The sequence below is a fragment of the Artemia franciscana genome, chromosome 7 (assembly GCF_032884065.1).
Source record: "Artemia franciscana chromosome 7, ASM3288406v1, whole genome shotgun sequence".
NCBI lineage: Eukaryota > Metazoa > Arthropoda > Branchiopoda > Anostraca > Artemiidae > Artemia > Artemia franciscana.
In genome coordinates, this window is record NC_088869.1 from 47,017,420 (window position 1) to 47,039,221 (window position 21,802).

At 36.7% G+C, this 21,802-nt stretch overlaps 1 protein-coding gene across 3 annotated transcripts in view; it reads right to left on the minus strand.

Annotated features, from left to right (window-relative positions):
* The window catches only part of LOC136029381 (uncharacterized protein CG43867-like), a gene marked incomplete in the record, with an annotated part of 290,632 nt that overhangs the window by 236,755 nt on the left and 32,075 nt on the right, over nt 1-21,802 (minus strand). For all 3 annotated transcript variants that reach the window (XM_065707702.1, XM_065707703.1, XM_065707704.1), the window contains 1 exon segment: nt 4,189-4,447. In XM_065707702.1, coding sequence (XP_065563774.1) covers nt 4,189-4,430 — 242 coding nt within the window.

A 21,802-nucleotide genomic window follows, 5' to 3' on the forward strand; every position in this document is an offset into this window, starting at 1 on the left:
ATGTATTCAAGCCGAAGTAGCTGAGTTGGTAAAGCGCTATGTTCCAGGTTCTAGGTCCGAGAGGTTCCAGGTTCGAACCTTGGCTTTAGCATTAATACAAAAGAAGAAAAAACAAGAGCCAAGAGCTCATATGGCACTTGTGACGAGGCGAGAAGAGCTAAGAGCCAAGAGATCATATGGTATGAGCTCTAACAAAATTCTATGAATCAATAGATTGATTTAAAAAGGAAAATAAGAGGCTTAATGCCGGTCAGGATTTAAAATAAGAGCTCTGAGTCACGATGTCCTTCTAAATATCAAAATTCATTAAGATCCGATCACCCACTCGTAAGTTATAAATACCTAATTTTTTCTAATTTTTCCTCTCCCTTTAGCTCCCCAGATGGTCGAATCAGGGAAAACGACTTTATCAAGTCAAATTGTGCAGCTCCCTGACACGCCTATCAATTTTCATCGTCCTAGCACGTCCAGAAGCACCAAACTCGCCAAATCACTGAAACCCCGCCCCCCAACCCCCCCAAAGAGAGCGAATCCAATACGATTCTGTCAATCACGTATCAAGGACATTTGTTTATTCTATCCACCAAGCTTCATCCCGATTCCTACACTCCAAGTGTTTTTCCAAGATTTCCCCCTCCAACTCCCCCCAATGTCAAACGATCTGGTCGGGATTTGAAATAAGAGCTCTGAGACATGAATTCTTTCTAAAAATCAAATTTCATTAAGATCCGATCATATATTCGTGAGATAAAAATACCCCAATTTTCACGTTTTCCAAGAATTCCGGTTTCCCCCTCCAACTCCCCCCAACGTCAAAAGATCTGGTCGGAATTTAAATAAGAACTTTAAAGCACAAGATCCTTCTAAATATCAAATTTCATTAAGATCTGGTCACCCTTTCGTAAGTTACAAATACCTCAATTTTCAAAATTACCCCCCTCCAATTCCACCAAAGAGAGCAGATCCGGTCCGGTTATGTCAGTCCCGTATGTTAGACAGGTTTTTATTCTTCTCATCCAGTTTCATCCTGATCTCACCGTTTTAAGTAATTTCTAAGATTTCCGGTCCCCCCCCCCCAATTACGCTTGATCCGGTTGAGATTCAAAATAAGAGATCTGAGTTGCGAGGTCCTTCTAAATATGAAGTTTCATGAAGATCCCATCACTCCTTCGTAAGTTAAAAATACGTCATTTTTTCTTATTTTTCAGAATTAACCACACCCCCCCCCTCAATAGATCGGATCCGTTACAATTACGTAAATCGCGTATGTAAGACTTCTGCTTATTTTTCCCACCAAGTTTCATCCCGATCCCTCCAATCTAAGCGTTTACCATGATTTTAGATTCCCCCACCCCAAACTTCCCCCAACGTCACCAGATCCAGTCAGAATTTAAAATAAGAGCTTTGAGACACGATATCCTTCTAAATATCAAATTTCATTGAGATCCGATAACCCGTTCGTAAGTTAAAAATACCTCATTTTTCCTAATTTTTCAGAAATAACCCCCCCCCCCCCAACTATCCCAAAGAGAGCGGATCCGTTCCGTTTATGTCAATCATGTATCTAGCACTTGTGTTTATTTTTCCCACCAAGTTTCATCCCGATCCCTCCACTCTAAGTGTTATCCAAGTTTTAGGTTTCCCCCTTTTAGGTTCGTCCCTGATACGCCTGCCAAATTTCATCGTCCTAGCTTACCTGGAAGTGCCTAAAGTGGCAAAACCGGGACCGACAGACCGACAGACAGACCGACAGAATTGGCGATTGCTATATGTCACTTGGTTAATACCAAGTGCCATAAAAACTAAAAAAGGTAAAAACTACAAAAAAAAACTAAAAAGAAAATACTAAAAAAACTAAAAAAGCTAAAAAACTAAAAAAAAAGGTAAAAAACTAAAAACTAAAAAAGAAAAAAAAACTAAAAAAACTAAAAAAAAGGTAAAAACTATAAAAAAAACTAAAAACTGAAAAAGAAAAAAAAAACTAAAAAAAGGAAAAAACTGAAAAATAAAGGAGAAAAAGAAAACTAAAAAAAAATAAAAATAAAAAAAACTAAAAAAGGTAAATGTATTCAAGCTGAAGTAGCTGAGTTGGTAAAGCGTTATGTTCCAGGTTCTAGGTCCGAGAGGGTCCAGGTTCGAACCTTGGCTTTAGCATTAATACAAAAGAAGAAAAAAACTAAAAAAGGTAAAAACTACAAAAAAACTAAAAAGAAAATACTAAAAAAAATAAAAAAGCTAAAAAACTAAAAAAAAACTTAAAAAGGTAAAAAACTAAAAACTAAAAAAGAAAAAAAACTAAAAAAAAAAACTAAAAAAGGTAAAAACTACAAAAAAACTAAAAAGAATAAAAAACTAAAAACTAATAAAAAAACTAAAAACTGAAAAATAAAAAAAAAATAAAAAAAGGAAAAAACTGAAAAATAAAGGAGAAAAATAAAACTAAAAAAAATAAAAATAAAAATAAAAAAAACAAAAAAAGGTAAAAACTACAAAAAAACTAAAAAGAAAAAAAAACTAAAAATGGTAAAAACTACAAAAAAAAACTAAAAAGAAAAAAACTAAAAAAGCTAAAAAAAAGGTAAAAACCAAAAAAAAAAAATGAAAAGAAAAAAAGGAAAAAAACAAAAAATTTATTTCATCATATACCAATTCAAAAACGAATGTATATACAGACCGGGACACAGGGAATATAAATGACGACCGGGACACTCAAAGAGAAATTACAGACTGGGACACCGGGACATAAATGACGACTGGGACGTGTGTGTCGACTGACGTCATGTTTTTGTGTCGACTGACGTCATGTTTGTCGACTATAAATGACGACTGGGACACAAGGACACAACTACAACAGGGACGCCGGGGGGCACAGGGGGGATATATAAATGACGCTATAAATGACGACTGGGACACAGGGACACAACTACAACGGGGACGCCGGGGGGCACAGGGGGGATATATAAATGACGATTGGGACACAGGGAATGTTTGATTAGCAATCACAATCAACAAAGCTCAAGGGCAATCATTAGAATAATGAGGTATAGATCTGAATACGGATTGTTTTTCCCATGGACAATTATATGTTGCATGTTCAAGAGTCGGTAAACCTGACAATCTATTTATATGTACAGACAATGGGACAGCGAAGAATGTTGTATATTCGCAAGTTTTACGTAGTTAAAAACATATATATATATATCTATCTATATTCACAGGTGGGACACAGGGACACAACTACAATGGCGCGTAACTAATATGGCGCGTAACGACTTACGCGCGCGGGGGGGCGCGAAGCGCCCCCTACCAACTAGGTGTTGAGATGGCGCGAAGCGCCACCCCAACAGCTAGTATATATATATAAGCTTATATGACGGCTTATATAATATAATTCAAATACAAGAAAACACTAAAAGAAACACACTAAGAGAAAATATAAGAGAAAGACTAAAAGTAATAACATCATATAATATATATAATATAAGCTATCGTTTTAGAATTTCAGCATTTGGACATAAATGCAATAAATGGAATCAGGGAAACAATTCAAAAGATAGTATGACTAGAATACAATCCTTCCCCATGTTCATTTGATTAGCATCATCATTTTACTAGCATTCCTAGTATTCAGTTTTTAATATTTTACAAGTATTATTATAGTTTTACTAGTATTCCATATGTTTCATTCAAAAGCTCGAGCACTGTTAGGAACAAGAACATTCCCACCAGGAACGAAAATTTATAGCCGTGATTTTTATGATAAGGAGATCCCTAAGACGAAATATCTAGGTGCCACAATTGAAACTGACAAACTGAAATGAATAAAAAAAAAGACGAGCTAAAAGACATGAATGTGACAAAAGAACAAGGTTTGAAAAAGAAAAAAAGAATTTCTTTATTATTCCATATGTCATTTTCTTTTTTTCTGGCCCTTTAATATTTGTTGAATATTTGGTCCAACGTAATTGTAACTACTTCTGCAAGCAGGAAAAGAAAAAACTAATCACTTAGGGAAAATATGCCAAGGACTAAATATCTCAGAAAAACAAATTGTAGGAATTGTTCTAGTATGTTTATTTTAGAGAGTGAAGTCTCAGATCTCAGTTTGAAAAAAATCAACATAATCCATTCCGTTCCAAAAATAGTGACTTCAAACTATTTGATAACACATTTTTCGTTAAAATTTACCTTGAGTAATATTCAACAGTCCTAGGATCAGGGGGTTCACAGTATCCATAGCTTTGATTGGCAGATGAATAATCATAGGCATACAATTCTGGCCGAGAAGAGTTCATCTGAAGGATAGGGTCAAACAATTGTGACAGGCGGACATCCATCATATTACCCTGAATTGGCTGCTGCCGAACCCTTCCTTCAGCGATAGAATCTCCACTGTGGTTTCTCGATGAACTCTGTCTGACACGCTCCATCGCGTAAATTGTAAACTCTGAAAAAAAATAAAAATACTAGTATGAACTAGGACAGCCACTTGGGAGAAGAGGTTTTTACTCACTGTTTGCTTGCTTGAGAAAATATGAATATAAATTCCATCGTTTCCAAGTGACTTTTATGAGACATCGCTATCAATATGAGCAAAAACAACGATCTGAGGGGCTTGGAATTCAAAATATGAAAAAATAAGCAGCTATGATTGATATTGTTTCATGCTTACCACAAAACCGTAAAGCGTAAGATAAGATATACGGAAAAGAGGCAACATCCCCCCAAAAAGATTAGAATTACAATCGAAAACCAAAGAAAAATACACAATAATCAACTTCCAAAATGCTAAATATGACAGATAGTGAAGGAGGATATTCTCTTTTATTTACGTCAGGATTACCACAGTAGTCTCAGTCCTCTTAAAGCTTGTATTTTCTAAAAAACAAGCAGTGGTTATCAGGCACAAAGGAAAAGATATGCTAGAGATCTGAAACATTCAAATACACAGTTAGATTGCAAAACTATCCCCTTTTCTATTTGTACATATCGTAGTTGCTGTGAATGTCCGAAATCTGGTCAATGTCGACATTCACCGGTGAATTTCCGAAATTCCTTTTTATATGCTTGGATTCAGTTAGCTTTGCCAATTAGCTTTTTTTTGTCTTATGCAAGCTTAGTGGTAAAAGTTAGGTTAGGTTAAATTAAGTCATAAATCTCAGAAATGGGTTAACAACCTAACCTGTCATCATCAAACCTTGCATAAAACTGAAAAGTTTTGACGTTCACCAATTTCGTACATTGACGGTGACGTCGTCACATCAAAAAGAAAGAGTGAATCCCGCGGTTTTCTGAGGGGAGAGATTTGTCTAACGAATTTTCATCAATTTGTCACATTTGGTGGAGGCATATTTACTTTACAAAAAATGAGAGGAGATCAGCCGAGATTGGGCAAACATTTCCATGACTAAGCTCCACGCTTATCAGTCATAAATTCGTCTAATCACACCAATTATATTCCAAAAGCTTTCAGCAAACAATAGAAGAAAATTTAGCGTAAAGAGCGGAGAGTTGAGGAGGACAGGAGCCATCTTCGCATTCAGCATAATCAGTATTCGTTTCAAGTTTTAACATTCAGATTTAATTTCATTTGAACGAGCTTTCTTGTAAATATAAAAAAAATCGCACTTAAAACTTAATATGTTCTGAGGAGTGTTACCAGTCCCTCAACGCCTACCCCTCTAAGAAAATCAATTTTGAAAGTGTCTCTTTCTGATTTCTTTTTAACAAGAAAAATATTATCGAACTACTTCTGCAAGAAAGACAAGAAAAAAACGTTTTGTGAGATGCGAGAGTCATTAAACCAGTTAAGAATTAAATATCACTTGAAAACGAACTAGATATACGTTGCATGGGCAACGTGAGGTGCGGCAACCTTTGTTCGGCTTCACCGAATAAAGTGTAGCGAGAATAACACTTTGGTATTGTTTCCTCGTGGCGATTAATCTGTAAGGATCTTAAAAAAAATACTAGGTACACCAACTCGGAAAAGTTGCTAATCCCTCATTGCAACTAGCAAAAGTTGCAAGCCCCTAATCGCTGAATATGCTTGTTATTACTTCCAAGTCCTCTACATGTCTTACCACCGGAGCCCAATTGGTCTTACCATCAAATACACCGGAAACAAATAATAAGTACACCAACTAGCAAAAGTTGTGAGCCCCTCATTTCCGAAGATGATTATGAGCTAACAGCCGACTGTTGCTTAAAACTCCCCTATATGTCTCCCAATTGGTATCGGCCTATTTTTGGTTTAAGTATGTACCTTACTACTGAAGTTGTCAACCTCTTTAAATTTTCAAACTGATATATTTTATGAAGGAATTTTTCAACCAAAAAAAGGATGACATATACTTGATCAGATCAAAGAAAATCTACCTGTCTCAGTTCAACGGTTGACTTTTTTACCGTAGGCCAAGTTTCTAACTTCATCACTTAGAAACAAAGGATAAACTCTAATTTCTTAAGCAATGAAGTAGCTTTTAAAGTTTAAGAGGCATATCTGATACCATTTCTGTATCGGCCTATTTTTGGTTTCAGTGTGTACCTTACTACTGAAATTGTCGACCACTTTAAACTTTCAAACTAATATATCTCATGAAGGAATTTTTCAACCAAAAAATAGATGATATATACTTGATCAGCTCAAAAAAAACCAACTGTCTTAGTTCAACAGTTGATTTTTTGCCGTAGGCCAAGTTTCTAACGTCATCACTTAGATAGGAGCAAAGGATAAACTCTAATTTCTCTAGCAATGAGAGGACTTTTAAAGTTTAAGAGGCACATCTAATACCATTTCTCTACGCAATCCCAAGTGCGAAAAACCGAATGAGAAACTCGGATGAATTCACGAACAGAAATGGGTAGAAATGATAGATTTGGCCCAAGGCAAGAATTCTACGAAGCTTTCCAAAATGCAAAGTCATACTCATCAATCCGGCCTAAGGTTCACACTTTCCATAAGAACCGCAGAGGTTAGACCCTTACCACATTCTAGGAATAGTCTGAAATCGGGGTTCTAGAAAAAAAACACGACAAAACCAAAGTGTTGCTCTCGCAACACAATTACATCGATTGATGCGCTTAATTTAGGGAATAAAGTTGAACATCTCAGCTTAAAAATTGTAGAATAATATGTTGCTAATTTGATCTACTTGATAATAAATTTAATTAGTGTTCACTTTATGGTGTTATGTTTTCTGAAGTGGAAAATTGAAATCATTCATTAATTTTCTGTATAAAGCTTCATTCTATTATCCACGCGTAATGATGATAGTCTAGTAATAATAATAAAAAAGAAAATATTAGTATGAAAATGTATCATTACAAACATGTAACGAGTTATGACGGTCAAGAGGCTAAAATGCTGAATAGATGAGACACTTTCTTCTGATGTTTTAGAGCGCACACTTGTAGACGATAAGCAGAGTTGTTTTTTTTTTTCACAGAAAAGGTACCGGTATTCTTAACAAAATAATTTTAATTTGTAGAATACGGACGCTCATTCAGCTGGCTAGGCCATCAAGTAGCATAGTTAGTTAGATTCTATGAGTTCAAATCTTATAATGAGTATATCCATAAATCCTGTATTGAAAGTATCCTACCATACTGAGACAACCTATCAAACTTAACGAGTCATCCTCAAAAATGCTCTAAATAAGCGTTCATCTAGAAAGTGATCTTAGGTCACAAGCTGACGAAAATTGCACCTGCAATGAATAAAGACGTATATTTTTAGTTTGAAAAACACCGCGTCTTCCCATTACGGAGGAGGTTCCCCCCCGAAGAAGAAAGATCGAGTATGAAGCTAACTTTTGAGAAGATAAATCCGCCTCTTCAATTCCCTGCTTACAACAAAACTTATGCTTTTAAATATCTTCTTGTCTTACAAAGGGCAAGGGCATTGTATCTCCCTGGCGTCTCTCCTGGTGCCCATACATACAATTCACAATCCTATTCCACAAAATTTTGATTTCAGTCAGTGTCTTTTAGATGAAACCAATTAGAACATAAAATCAAATATTTAGTAAGTGGTCCATCCACAGCACGTGGATGGAATGTTTTTTGTATAAAATCATAAGAGCATCTCTTAAAAAAACAATATTCCGCGTAAAGAGCGGGGTATTCAGGAGGGGGCAGCCCCCTCAAGAAAATCATATACGAATAATAAAGAGAAGCGGGCTATATATTTGCACATAAGGGGAGGGGGTAAAATATTTAGACAGTTTGAAGTCAGAAAACAATTTCTACTTCATAATATGCAGAGTAATTGTACCTTACACATTTTGCATGCAGACACGCTGTACTTTGCTTCTTCTTCTTCTTCTTCTTCATACTTTTGACTTCTTCTGTACTTAGCAATTCGCTGGTGGCTGAAGATCGCCGTAGAACAAGGGGTTCTTTTTCGTTAAAACACAAGGGTGCTCATATTTGGAGTAAATACAAGAAGAAATTAAAGAATTTTTTTCATTTCCGTCGTTTAAGTTTGAAATGAAGAAATTTCTTTTATCAGGGGAATCTACAGTAGTTAAGTTTGTATTGTTCTTTTCATTGTTGTGGCTGTTGTTTTGTTGTTTTTATAAATGCTGTTCACCGATAGTAATTTTATAGGTTAAAGCTGTGTAATGCACAAGATCTTGGCCAAATGGCATGGTTTGTTAAGTCCTGGGCTATTTCGTAATATGTATTTTGTAAAATAACAAAGTTTGAAGTCTAATAATAGTGCAAAATTATTGTGACTAGTGTAATTGGAAGTAATAGTATAGTAATGAGCGTCTGATTTCAGTTTCAGGGAAAAAAAACAATTGTAAATTATGAAAAAATATGTCCTAAGTCCTATGCTAGATGGCACTAGTGACTTTTTTCCTTTACAATAGAACCAGTTCCCACTCTTATAAGTTGCGTATATTCTTTGACTGCTAATATTAGGCCTAATTTGTTTAAAATTTTGCTTCTGATACTTACTAACTAATTTGTTTAAAATTTTGCTTCTGATACTTACTAACTCCCTTCTGTTGGGACCACCTATTGATTCTTGTGCCTGACGTTTTTTGTTCTTAGTGAATGTATTTCATTTATTGATTGTACATTTAAAATGAGTTTTCTTTTGCAAAACCTGATTCTCGTTACAACGGTGAGAATTTTCTTGCAGATAAAAAGCCCCATTAGTCTTTTTATCTGGATGATGAAGTGATCGTAGGGAAAAAGATCTAACTGGACACGATCGCCTTTATTACATTTTTGTCATTTAAAAAAATGGATTAATTGAAACACTATAAGGGGTCGCTAAAACTCTAGGTTAGATTTTGATAATTGTTTATTCATAAAAAAGAAGACATACAAAAGAATAATGAACAACGTTAAAGCGCACCTTTCGCTGATGAGGCACTGATGTGAAGAAAAACTTCCAATAGCTGGATAAATCAATAGTAGCAAGTCGTCCTAGCTAAGTGGTTGGCATGCTGCGTAGGGATTCCTTTGTCCAAGGGGCAGGGGTTTGATACCTGGCGAGGCCAATTATTTGGTTTGGAACGGGGGTCAGTGGCGTCACTCTGTTAGCTCATCCAGAGCCGACCCAGATCTAATTGGGTACCTGGAGAAATCACTGGCAGTAGGTAAACAGAAACGGTTTGCGAAAGTACAGGATGGCCGGCTCCAAATCCCCCCCGTTACAATTTCTGGCTGAAGGGTATGAAATGGAGGTCAACATTTTCGGAGATCAACAGCCTATATGGACCTTGAATGTTGTCATACTTACTTATACTTGTAAACAAATCAACAATGAAAATTCTGTATAGTAATGAAGTAATGAAGTAATCAATTAGCCTAGAATCTCCGTACAATTAGTAGTATAAAAATGACATGAGTTTTGGCTATATTTCATCAATGTTCATTTATTTTTCCTATTTCCTTTGTGTGCATGTTCTCTAAATTTTCCAATTTTCCCTTCACTTTTTTCATTATCTTAAAATTAACATTCATATGAGACAAATGTCACACCAAACATTCCTTCGCTACATTAGACTTGACTTTCGTGTTTATTTGTTTTCTGGTTGCGAAGAAGTCTCTAGCTCCGAAAAACACATTTTTTTTTTTTTTGTATTTTGAGAACTCCAGTTGACGTTCAAAGACAGCAGACACTAATTAAAGTTCTAATTAGATCCTAACTAAGAGTGAGACACGGATGAACAACTTCTTTTCAACTGCAGTTGGTCAACTTAGAAAATAAGAAACTGATGAAATTCTCCTTCTTCGTTCATATGAGACCTTACTTTTTAGCTGGGTATTTCGAACTTAAAAATTGCACGTTTGGGCCATCGATGTAAGGCTAAACGAGAAGCAAGTCGTCCCCCAATGGGTTGGGAAAGGATCATAAGGAAGACTTTAAAGGAAGTTGTTATTCTATAGGAGGGGGTATAGAGTGAAACATAGGACGGACGGATTGGGTGGAAGAAGGGTATGCACAGCTGTGTTGGCCTCAATTGACCTGGTACCGAAATGAGTCGTAAAAGGGAGTAGTAGTATTTAGAACTTTTCATATCTATACTTAGCGCTAAAAATTTTATAAACTTTGGGTACAGTAAATTTTACATTATCCACGCTTGATGACATTTTTTTTTTTGCGTTTTTTTCGCTTTATTTTTTGTTTTACTCGTGAATGCTTGCTATTTTTTAATTTTTGCTACGAGTATTCTTTTCTCCCCATTTTATCAGTTTCAATTTCGTAAGGGGAGGGGTTCAGAACCTTTTCCTGTTGCGACAGGGGAGCAAAATAATGGAAAAGAAAGTAAAAACGAAAGAAAAGAAAAGATATTATTAAAATGTGGATACAAACGCATAAGAGTTGAAACTCTGCAGGGATTTGACCACAGGGACCCCTTCCCCTCCTTTCCCATCTCTGGGATTGAAGAGGATTAGAAATATAGAACAGAAGAAAAAAAGGGGGGAGAAAGTCATAGATACACATGACAAAAGACGCACACTAGACAATTTTGAACTGGCTGGTCAAAAAAATCCTTTTCAGTGGAAATAAACAAGAAAACTTCGTTTTAATTATTCATGTACGGTGAGCCAAATTCAAAACCTGGATTAATTCAAAATTACTCCATAAGTAGGGCTTCGCCCATATTCCATTTAAATGACCAGAATTTGATTTCTTTCCCTGTACTTTGTCAAGTATTATATATATTTTTATATATATTATATTTTATGTGGAGGAGGGAGAGTTTTTGAATTTGGGCTTCAGTTCTAAGGTTAGAAATAGCTTTTACTCTCGTAAGAATTAAATTTTAAAAGGATGTAGTTCTCTAGTCTAGGAATACATAAAAGTCAGAAAGAATTTGAAGAGAAATTGAGACGTATTGAGAAGAAACCAAAGCTTTACAGGCGGAAAATTTTCTGCTGAAAACAAATTTCCAAAAGAATATTGCGACGGTAGCGATTATTGTACTTCTAAGGAGGTTTGAATAGTCTTTTTATTTGGAAATGTGAATTGTGCTCTCGAAAATAAAACCAGTGAACAGTTAATGCACATTTTTATGGGGTGGGTGAAGTAAAACACTTATTCCTAGAACCTCAGAAGATTATCCATTTTACTGTCCCTACGGTGTTTGAGTTACCGGCTAGGGCTAGGGCTAGGGAAAAAGAGAAAGAAGCAGAAGACACATTCGGGTATCAAGCACTTTTAGTAATTTCCAATAATTGGCTTAGCAACTAATTTGATTGTTGAAATGAAAATACATAGCTTCGAAAAAAAAATTTTATCATTTTTTTTTTATTATTCCTCACGCCTCTCAATACAAAATTTCCACATAACTGACACCTTTTTAAAAGTTTACTCCCCTTTTATACTGAGTTTCTCAATAATTAATACTCCTTCCACCTCTTTTTAACCTATCTTACACTTACTTTACCCGTTTTAACTCTATTTTAACCACCATGCTCCTATAATTCTTCACCCCCATTCAAAATAAAATTTGGTGTTTCCCTTACTTATTCTAATGTATTATCAGTGTTTTGACTATCCTTGACGAATTAGCAATGGATTCGGATGAATATTTTTCACTTGATAGATATTTAAGAGCTTTTTTGCTTTCCACTGGCAAAGGTGGCTGGGTAGGGAAGTAATCAAGAGGGAGATTTTAAATACCAGAGTATGAGGATTTTCGATCATGAAGATTTCAGTGGAAGAACTTGTAATAGTTTCAAACCTTTACACTCCAAGAATTACACTAAAATTGGATTTCGGCACCATAAGGCATTTCATAAAGTTGTTATGAGAAAATTATAAAAAACAAGAGCTAAGAGCTCATATGGCACTTGTGACGAGGCAAAAGAGCTAAGAGCCAAGAGCTCATATGGTATGAGACCTAACACAATTCTAAGAATCAATAGATTGATTGAAAAGGAAAATCAGAGGCTTAATGCCGGTTCGGATTTAAAATAAGAGCTCTGAGTAACGATACCCTTCTAGATATCAAAATTCATTAAAATCCGATCACCCACTCGTAAGTTATAAATACCTCATTTTTTCTAATTTTCCTCTCCCTTTAGCCCCCCCCCCAGATGGTCAAATCTGGGAAAATGACTTTATCAAGTCAATTTGTGCAGCTCCCTGACACGCCTACCAATTGTCATCGTCCTAGCATGTCCAGAAGCACCAAACTCGCCAAATCATTGATGACGTCCCCCCAACTCCCCAAAAGAGAGCGAATCTAGTACGGTTGCGTCAATCACATATCAAGGACATTTGCTTATTCTATCCACCAAGCTTCATCCCGATTCCTCCACTTCAAGTGTTTTCCAAGATTCCCCCTCCAACTCCCCCCCCAATGTCAAAAGATCTGGTCAGGATTTGAAATAAGAGCTCTGAGACATGAATTCCTTCTAAATATCAAATTTCATTAAGATACGATCACCTAATCGTAAGATAAAAATACCCCAATTTTCACGTTTTCCAAGAATTCCGGTTTCCCCCTCTAACCCCCCCCCCCCCCAATGTCACAGGATCTGGTCGGAATTCTAAATCAGAGCTTTAAAGCACAAGATCCTCCTAAATATCAAATTTCATTAAGATCTGGTCACCCTTTCGTAAGTTAAAATACCTCAATTTTCAAATTACCCCCCCCAAACTTCACCAAAGAGAGCAAATCCAGTCCGGTTATGTCAATCACGTATATTAGACAGGTTTTTATTCTTCCCATCATGTTTAATCCTGATCTCTCCGCTTTAAGTATTTTCCAAGATTTCCGCCCCCCCCACAACTGCCCCCCCCCAATCACGCTGGATCTGATTGAGATTTTAAATAAGAGATCTGAGTTAAGAGGTCCTTTTAAATATGAAGTTTCATGAAGATCCGATCACCCCTTCGTAAGTTAAAAATACGTCATTTTTTCTATTTTTTCAGAATTAACCCCCCCCCCCCAATTGAGCAAATCCGTTCCAATTATGTAAATCACGTGTCTAAGACTTCTACTTATTTTTCCCACCAAGTTTCATCCCGATCCCTCCAATCTATGTGTTTTCCATGATTTTAGGTTCCCCTACCCCAAACTCCCCCAATGTCACCAGATCTGGTCAGGATTTAAAATAAGAGCTTTGAGACACGATATCCTTCTAAATATCAAATTTCCTTGAGATCCGATCACCCGTTCGTAAGTTAAAAATACCTCATTTTTTCTAATTTTTTAGAATTAACCCCCCCCCCCCCCAAATACCCCAAAGAGAGCGGACCCGTTCCGGTTATGTCAATCGTGTATCTAGGACTTGTGCTTATTTTTCCACCAAGTTTCATCCCGATCCCTCCACTCTAAGTATTTTCCAAGATTTTAGGTTTCCCCTCCCAACTCCCACCCCCAAATGTCACCAGACCCGGTCGAGATTTGAAATAAGAGCTCTGAGACACGATATCCTTCTAAATATCAAATTTCATTGAGATCCGATCGCCCGTTCGTAAGTTAAAAATACCTCATTTTTTCTAATTTTTCAGAATTAACTCCCCCCCCCCAACTACCCCAAAGAGAGCGGATCCATTCCGACTATGTCAATCGTGTATCTAGGACTTGTGCTTATTTTTCCCACCGAGTTTCATCCCGATCCCTCCACTCTAAGTGTTTTCCAAGATTTTAGGTTTCCCCCTCCTATATCCCCCCAATGTCACCAGATCCGGTCGGGATTTAAAGTAAGAGCTCTGAGACACGATATCCTTCCAAACATCAAATTTCATTAAGATCTGATCAACAGTTCGTAAGTTAAAAATACTTCAATTTTTCTATTTTTTCCGAATTAATCGGCCCCCCACCCCCACCCCCCACCCCCAGATGGTCAAATCGGGAAAATGACTATTTCTCATTTAATCTGGTCCGGTCCCTGATACGCCTGCCAAATTTCATCGTTCTAGCTTACCTGGAAGTGCCTAAAGTAGCAAAACCGGGACCGACAGACAGACAGACCGACAGAATTTGCGATTGCTATATGTCACTTGGTTAATACCAAGTGCCATAAAAACGTGTAAGTTTGAACATTAGATTTCAAGTTACATTAAACAGCTCTCTCCGATGTTCTAGTGCCCTATTATTACAGTAGAAATAGAAGAAAAAAGTGAGACTTGTCAGTGTTTTCGGTTCTTTTTAAAAGTTCCCAGAATTTTTTCAGAAATAAACCTTTACTATTAATTTGTATAATATACTATAACATATTAAATAAAAATATTAAATAATATAAAATGGTAACTATAGTTACCATTCCTGATACAGCCTTAACGACAATTTTTTCTTATGAGATGTCTATTATTTCTTCTTATGGGGTTGAGCTTGACGAAGGTTCAGTTAAAGTGGGTTTAAGTTGCATGAGGGTTCATTTGCAAAGGGGTTCAGTTGTGCGAGGGTTCAGTTGCACGGGGGATCAGTTACGCGGAGGCTCAGTAACACGGGGCTTTATTTGCACCTGAGGTCAGATGTAAGAAAGTTTAGTAGCAAGGGGTTCAGTTAAAGGACGGTTCAGTTATAGCGGAACATATAAAAAGTGTTGTATTCAGACAATATTTTTATCAATATAAAAAAAAAACCCAGAGGATGACCCAAAAAAGACACCAAGTTAATGAACTTTTAAGCTTCCTTCAGGTGAATAAACCTGAATTTCAATACAACGAGTGGGACGTCAGGATTTTAGATGTGTCTTGGTGGGGTATGGCACGAAATTGTTTGGGAACCGCTAGTCTAAAGGGTCTTTCCGTGGGAAGTGGGTTTTTCCTTGGAGGTGGAGCCAGATTTCTTTCTCCCTCTTCAACGCCTCGCTCTTTACGCTAAAGTTTGAATTTTGTTTCAATTCTTTAAGAATGACTCCTGAAACGCAAGGGTAGTTTAACAAGAACAATAAGAAGCTTACATATAAGTACAAAAAAAACTTTAGAATGAAGTAAAAGTAGTAGTAGAACAATTTTATTGAAACTAATCATTTTTTATATAATAGCACAACAAAAGCAGAGCTTGTGAGGATGTGCTAAAATAAAAAGAAACAAGAGCTAAGAGCTCATATGGCACTTGTGACGAGGCAAGAAGAGCCAAGAGCCAAGAGCTCATATGGTATGAGCTCTAACAAAATTCTAAGAATCAATAGATTGATTTAAAAGGAAAATTAGATGCTTAATGCCGATCAGGATTTAAAATAAGAGCTCTGAGTCACGATGTCCTTCTAAATATCAAAATTCATTAAGATCCGATCACCCACTCGTAAGTTATAATTACCTCATTTTTTCTAATTTTTCCTCTCCCTTTAGCCCACCAGATGGTCGAATCTGGGAAAACGACTTTATCAAGTCAATTTGTACAGCTCCCTGACATGCCTACCAATTTTCATCGTCCTAGCACGTCCAGAAGCACCAAACTCGCCAAATCACTGAAACCCTCCCGCCAACTCCCCCAAAGAGAGCAAATCCAGTCCGTTTACGTCAATTGCGTATCAAGGGCATTTACTTATTCTATCCACCAAGCTTCATCCCGATTCCTCCACTCCAAGTGTTTTCCAAGATCTCCCCCTCCAACTCCCTCCAATGTCAAAAGATCTGGTCGGGATTTGAAATAAGAGCTCTGAGACATGAATTCCTTCTAAATATCAAATTGCATTAAGATCCGATCACCTATTCGTAAGATAAAAATACCCCGATTTTCACGTTTTCCAAGAATTCCGGTTTCCCCCTTCAACTCCCCCCAATGTCACAGGATCTGGTCGGAATTTAAAATTAGAGCTTTAAAGCATGAGATCCTTCTAAATATCAAATTTCCCTAAGATCTGGTCACCCTTTCGTAAGTTACAAATACCTCATTTTTCCAAATTACCTCCCCCCCAACTCCACCAAAGAGAGCAAATCCGGTCCGATTATGTCAGTCATGTATCTTAGACAGGTTTTTATTCTTCCCATCCAGTTTCATCCTGATCTCTCCGCTTTAAGCATTTTCTAAGATTTCCGGTCCCCCTCCCCAAACTGCCCCCCCCCCCAATGACACTGGATCCGGTTGAGATTTATAATAAGAGACCTGAGTTACGAGGTCCTTCTAAATATGAAGTTTCATGAAGATCCGATCACTCCTTCGTAAGTTAAAAATACGTCATTTTTTCTAAGTTTTCAGAATCAATCCCCCCCCTCCTTAATAGAGCGGATCCGTTCCAATTATTTAAATCAAGTATCTAAGACTTCTGCTTATTTTTCCCACCAAATTTCATCCCGATCCCTCCAATCTAAGCGTTTTCCATGATTTTAGGTTCCCCCCCAAACTCCCCCCAATGTCACCAGATCCGGTCGGGATTTAAAATAAAAGCTTTGAAACACGATATCCTTCAAATATCAAATTTCATTGAGATCCGATCACCCGTTCGTAAGTTAAAAATACCTCATTTTTTCTAATTTTTCAGAATTAACCACCACCCCCCAGCTACCCCAAAGAGAGCGGATCCGTTCCGGTTATGTCAATCATGTATCTAGGACTTGTGCTTATTTTTCCCACCAATCTTCATCCTGGTCCTTCCACTCCAAGTGTTTTCCAAGAATTTAGGTTTCCACATCCCAGCTCCCCTCCCCCCAATGTCACCAGATCCGGTCGGGATTTAAAATAACAGCTCTGAGACAGGATATCCTTCCAAACATCAAATTTCATTACGATATGATCAACCGTTCGTAAGTTAAAAATACTTCATTTTTTCTATTTCTTCCAAATTTAACGGGCCCCCACTCCCCCCCCCCAGATGGTCAAATCGGGAAAAAGACAATTTCTAATTTTAATCTGGTCCGGTCCCTGATACGCCTGCCAAATTTCATCGTCCTAGCTTATCTGGAAGTGCCTAAAGTAGCAAAACCGGGACCGACTGACAGACAGACTGACAGACCGACAGAATTTGCGATTGCTATTTGTCACTTGGTTAATACCAAGCGTCATAAAAAGAGTATGGAGCATGAGACCATTTACCGAAACCAACACAAGAATAAACAACGAAACACTACAATATAGGAGCGAGGTGTTGATGAGGGGGCAATATCCCCCCCCCCCTCAAATACGAAATAGTTTCGGTTCGTTTTAAGTATAGACGTTGCTCCTTACTTTCAGTCGAAAAACCCTTTTTTTATTTAATAGTGAGAGAAATGTTGAGATGGCTAGGGCACATTATGCGGATAAGGGATGACAGATTGCCAGAGATTCTCCTTTTCAGCCAATCCTCGTCTCAGGTGGTAGGATAGCGTAAGGAAAGATTTGAGCGAAATGAGAACTTCCTGGGAGGGTGTAAAGAGGGGGGCTTTGAATAGATTGGGATGAAGGAGGAGCGTACGTAGCTGTGTTGGCCTCAAGGGGCTTGATGCTGTGGTGAGTTGTTAATAATAGTAGTAGAACAATAGAGCAAAGATAACACAATTAAAAGATATTTCCAAATGGTTCCCATGTTACGAAACAATCGAAACCTCACAGAAAACAACTCCTTGTAAACAGAGTTTCGCTTTTGTCATAGAGATTACATAAAAAAAACTAGTTTTTCTAACTGAAAGTAAGGAGCGACATTAAAACTTAAAACGAACAGAAATTACTCCGTATATGAAATGGGTTGTCCCCTCCGCAATCCCTCGCTCTTTATGCTAAAGCTTTTAATTGTTTTAAAAAGCAGAATTGTGGTAAAGAGTCAAACTTTAGCGTAAAGAGCGAAGGATTGCGGAGGGGAAAACCCATTTCATATACGGAGTAATTTCTGTTTGTTATAAGTTTTAATGTCCCTCCTTACTTTCAGTTAGAAAAACTAGTTTTTTTTATGTAATTTCTGAACGTTTTTGAATTAATGTATGTTTGATTTTGGCTCTCCAAACATAAATTATTAAAATGAAATTTACATTTTAATTCCTTTTTTGGCTAAATGGCTTTCTCTTAGTTCTGATCAGACGATTTTGAGAAATAAGGGATGGGAAAGGAGGCCTAGTTGCCATGCAATTTTTCGGTTACACAAAAAGGCAACTATAAATTTTAATTTTTAACGAATTTTTTGATTAGTAAAAAATATACGTAACTTAAGAATTAACTTACGTAACAAACTTTTATATTCTTAAATTTTCATTATGTATATGAGGGAGTTTGTACCCTCGTTAATACCTCGCTCTTTACACTAAATCGTAAGTTTTGTGCCGATTCTATGAGAATGACCCCTGAATCAGAAAGGCCGTAGAATAAATAGTTGAAATTACTAAAAATACTATAGCATAAAGAGCGAGGTATTTATCTCCTCCTAAATACCTCGCTCTTTATGCTAAAGTATTTTTAGAACCCCTCATATGCGTAATAATCTCTGTTCGTTTTAAGTTTCAATGCTACTCCTTGCTTTCAATTGAAAAAACTTTTCCATGTTTATTTTTCCATTTTTTTTATAGTAATTTTAGAAAATCCTGCGCCCTTTTCATTGAATTTTTGTTCCCCCATGACATATTTCACCAGGGAAAGATCCTCCCACGTAGCCCCCTCCCCTCAACCCCACCCCCAAAACCAAAAAAAATTCCTGAAAACGACTGTACACTTCCCAATAACCATTATTACATGTAAACACTGGTCGAAGTTTGTAACTTGCAGCCCCTCCCCCAGGGACTGTGGTGGAGTAAGTCATTCCCAAAGACATAGTTATTATGGTTTTTGACTATGCGGAACAAAATGGCTATCTCAAAATTTTGATCTGTTGACTTTGGAGAAAAAATGAGCGTGGGAGGGGGCCTAGGTGCCCTCCAAATTTTTTGGTCACTTAAAAAGGGCACTAGAACTTTTCATTTCCGTTAGAATGAGCCCTCTTGCAACATTCGAGGACCACTTGGTCGACACGATGACCCCTGGGGAAAAGAAAAAAAAACAAATAAACACGCACCCGTGATTTGTCTTCTGGCAAAAAAATACGAAATTCCACATTTTTGTAGATAGGAGCTTGAAAATTTTGCTATAGGGTTCTCTAATACGCCGAATGCGATGGTGTGATTTTCTTTAAGATTGTGTGACTTTTAGGGGATGTTTTCCCCTATTTCCTAAAATAAGACAAATTTTCTCAGGCTCGTAACTATTGATGACAAAAACCAAATTTGATCAAACTTATATATTTAAAATCAGCATGAAAATCCGATTCTTTTGATGTATATTTTAGCATCAAAATTCCGTTATTTAGAGTTTCGTTTACTATTGAGCCGGGTCGCTCCTTACTACAGTTCGTTACCACGAACTGTTTGATAAAAGTAATATAGACCACAGTGGTTGTATGTTGCTGGAAATTCCACTACAAAAAAAAATGAACTCCCACTTGGCAAAATCATGGCTACGTGCCAGCAATTGATGTCCCAACACGGTAGAATGCTATTTAATTTTTAATTAAATCCCCTGTGAAAGTGACACATGTAATGAATCAGTTTTAAGTAATTGCAGTTGATCTGCGAAAACAAGAAAATGTTATAATCTATTTGTCACTCATTCGTCTGCATTTTCTCACTGATTGTTTGTCATCATTTCGCTTTAAAGAATCTCTGGAATTCTGTCGATTTCTAAAAACATGTTTTTCTCTAGAGTAATGGTAGTTAAACACCTTTTTTTTCTATTTTCTTTTAAGACAACTTGTGCAAAACGAGCAAAATCATTTGAATTTTTAACTTGGAAACTGCTAAATTGGAAATTTGGATTGTGTTTAAGCACTAAGGATAGTGAAAATGAAATACAATTGCTAGAAATGCTTAACAAAAACTTACACAACCGTGTATGGTACGTATACGTATACATGGTAAATACACATATGGTACAACCGTAAAATGGTACGAAACAGCTTGAGAAGGTGTAGCTTCGCTTTGAAGGTGTAGTTGTATTTGGCACTCAACAGATTATTAACATTTGAATTTTATGGACGAAACGGGTTGACAAATTTAACTAATTAGTTTACAGATAGTTTGGAGATCAGTAACAGGAAGATTATGACCCGTTCACAATGATATCCAAATTTGCAATATTTCTTGACCAGTCTGCAAGCACATTTTCCTATTGTCCTGGAAAAGTACCACTAAAATAAATTAGGAAAAATTAAGAATTCGACTTTACTGAATAATGCTTCCGTATACAGTTATACAATCTTTTTTTTATTGGAGCGGGCGTCGAATCAAGAAAAAGAAACGTGCGTGAAAGTCAACGAAAAATCAGTTAGAAAATGGTACGAAAAACCTTGAGGTGTAGCTTAGCTTTGAAGGTGTGGCTGTACTTGACACTCAACGGATTATTAACCTTTGAATTTTATGGACGAAAACGGTTGACAAATTTAACTAATTAGTTCTGCTGATTTATCTTTATGGCTCAACGTGGCAACACTGGTGAAAATCTGATGCCGCCATAAAAACCTGATAATTTTGAAACAGCCAAATGAAAAATCCCGCAAAATCCAAGGAATCTTAGTGAAAATTAAATTAAAATAAACAAGTTTTTTCAACTGAAAGTAAGGAGCAACATTTAAACTTAAAACAAACAGAAAACATTACGTATATGAGGGGGTTCTTTCCATCGTAGATACCTCGCTCTTTACGCTAAAATTCAAAATTTGTTCCAATTCTTTAAGAATGACCCCTTAATTACAAAGGCCGTTTATAGCTCTTTTGAAAGTACTAAAAAAGGGGGTTGTTCTTAAAGAATTGGAACAAATTTCGAGTTTTAGCGGAAATAGCGAGACATTGACGATGGGACGAACCCCCAAATATACCCAATGATTTGTGTTCGTTTTAAGTTTTAATGTTGCTGCTTACTTTCAGCTAAATTTTTTTTTAATTTAATTTCTGATCGTTTTTTAAACAATCCTGGGAAATCTGGCGCACCATTCATGGAAAATTCTCTTCATCTATCGAGAGATCCTCCCAAGTAACCCCCCGCCCACCAGAAAAAAATCCCCCTGAAAACGTCTGTATACTTCCCAATAGCCAATACTATATATAAACAATTGGCAAAGTTCATTACCTGCAGCCCTTCCTCCCCGGGAGCTGTGGGGGTTTAATCATTATCAAAGACATAGCTGCTAGGTTTTTCGACTATGCTGAAGAAAATGGCTATCTCAAAATTTTGAGCGGGTTACTTTGGGAAAAAAATAGGCGTGGGAGGAATAGTTGCCCTCCAATTTTTTGGTCACTTAAAAAGGGCACTAGAACTTCAACTTCCGTTCGAATGAGCCCTCTTGCGATATTCTAGGATCAGTGGTTGATACGATCACCCCTGAAAAAAAAACACGCATGATCTTTCTTCTCCTAGCAACAAATACAAAATTCTACATTTTTGCA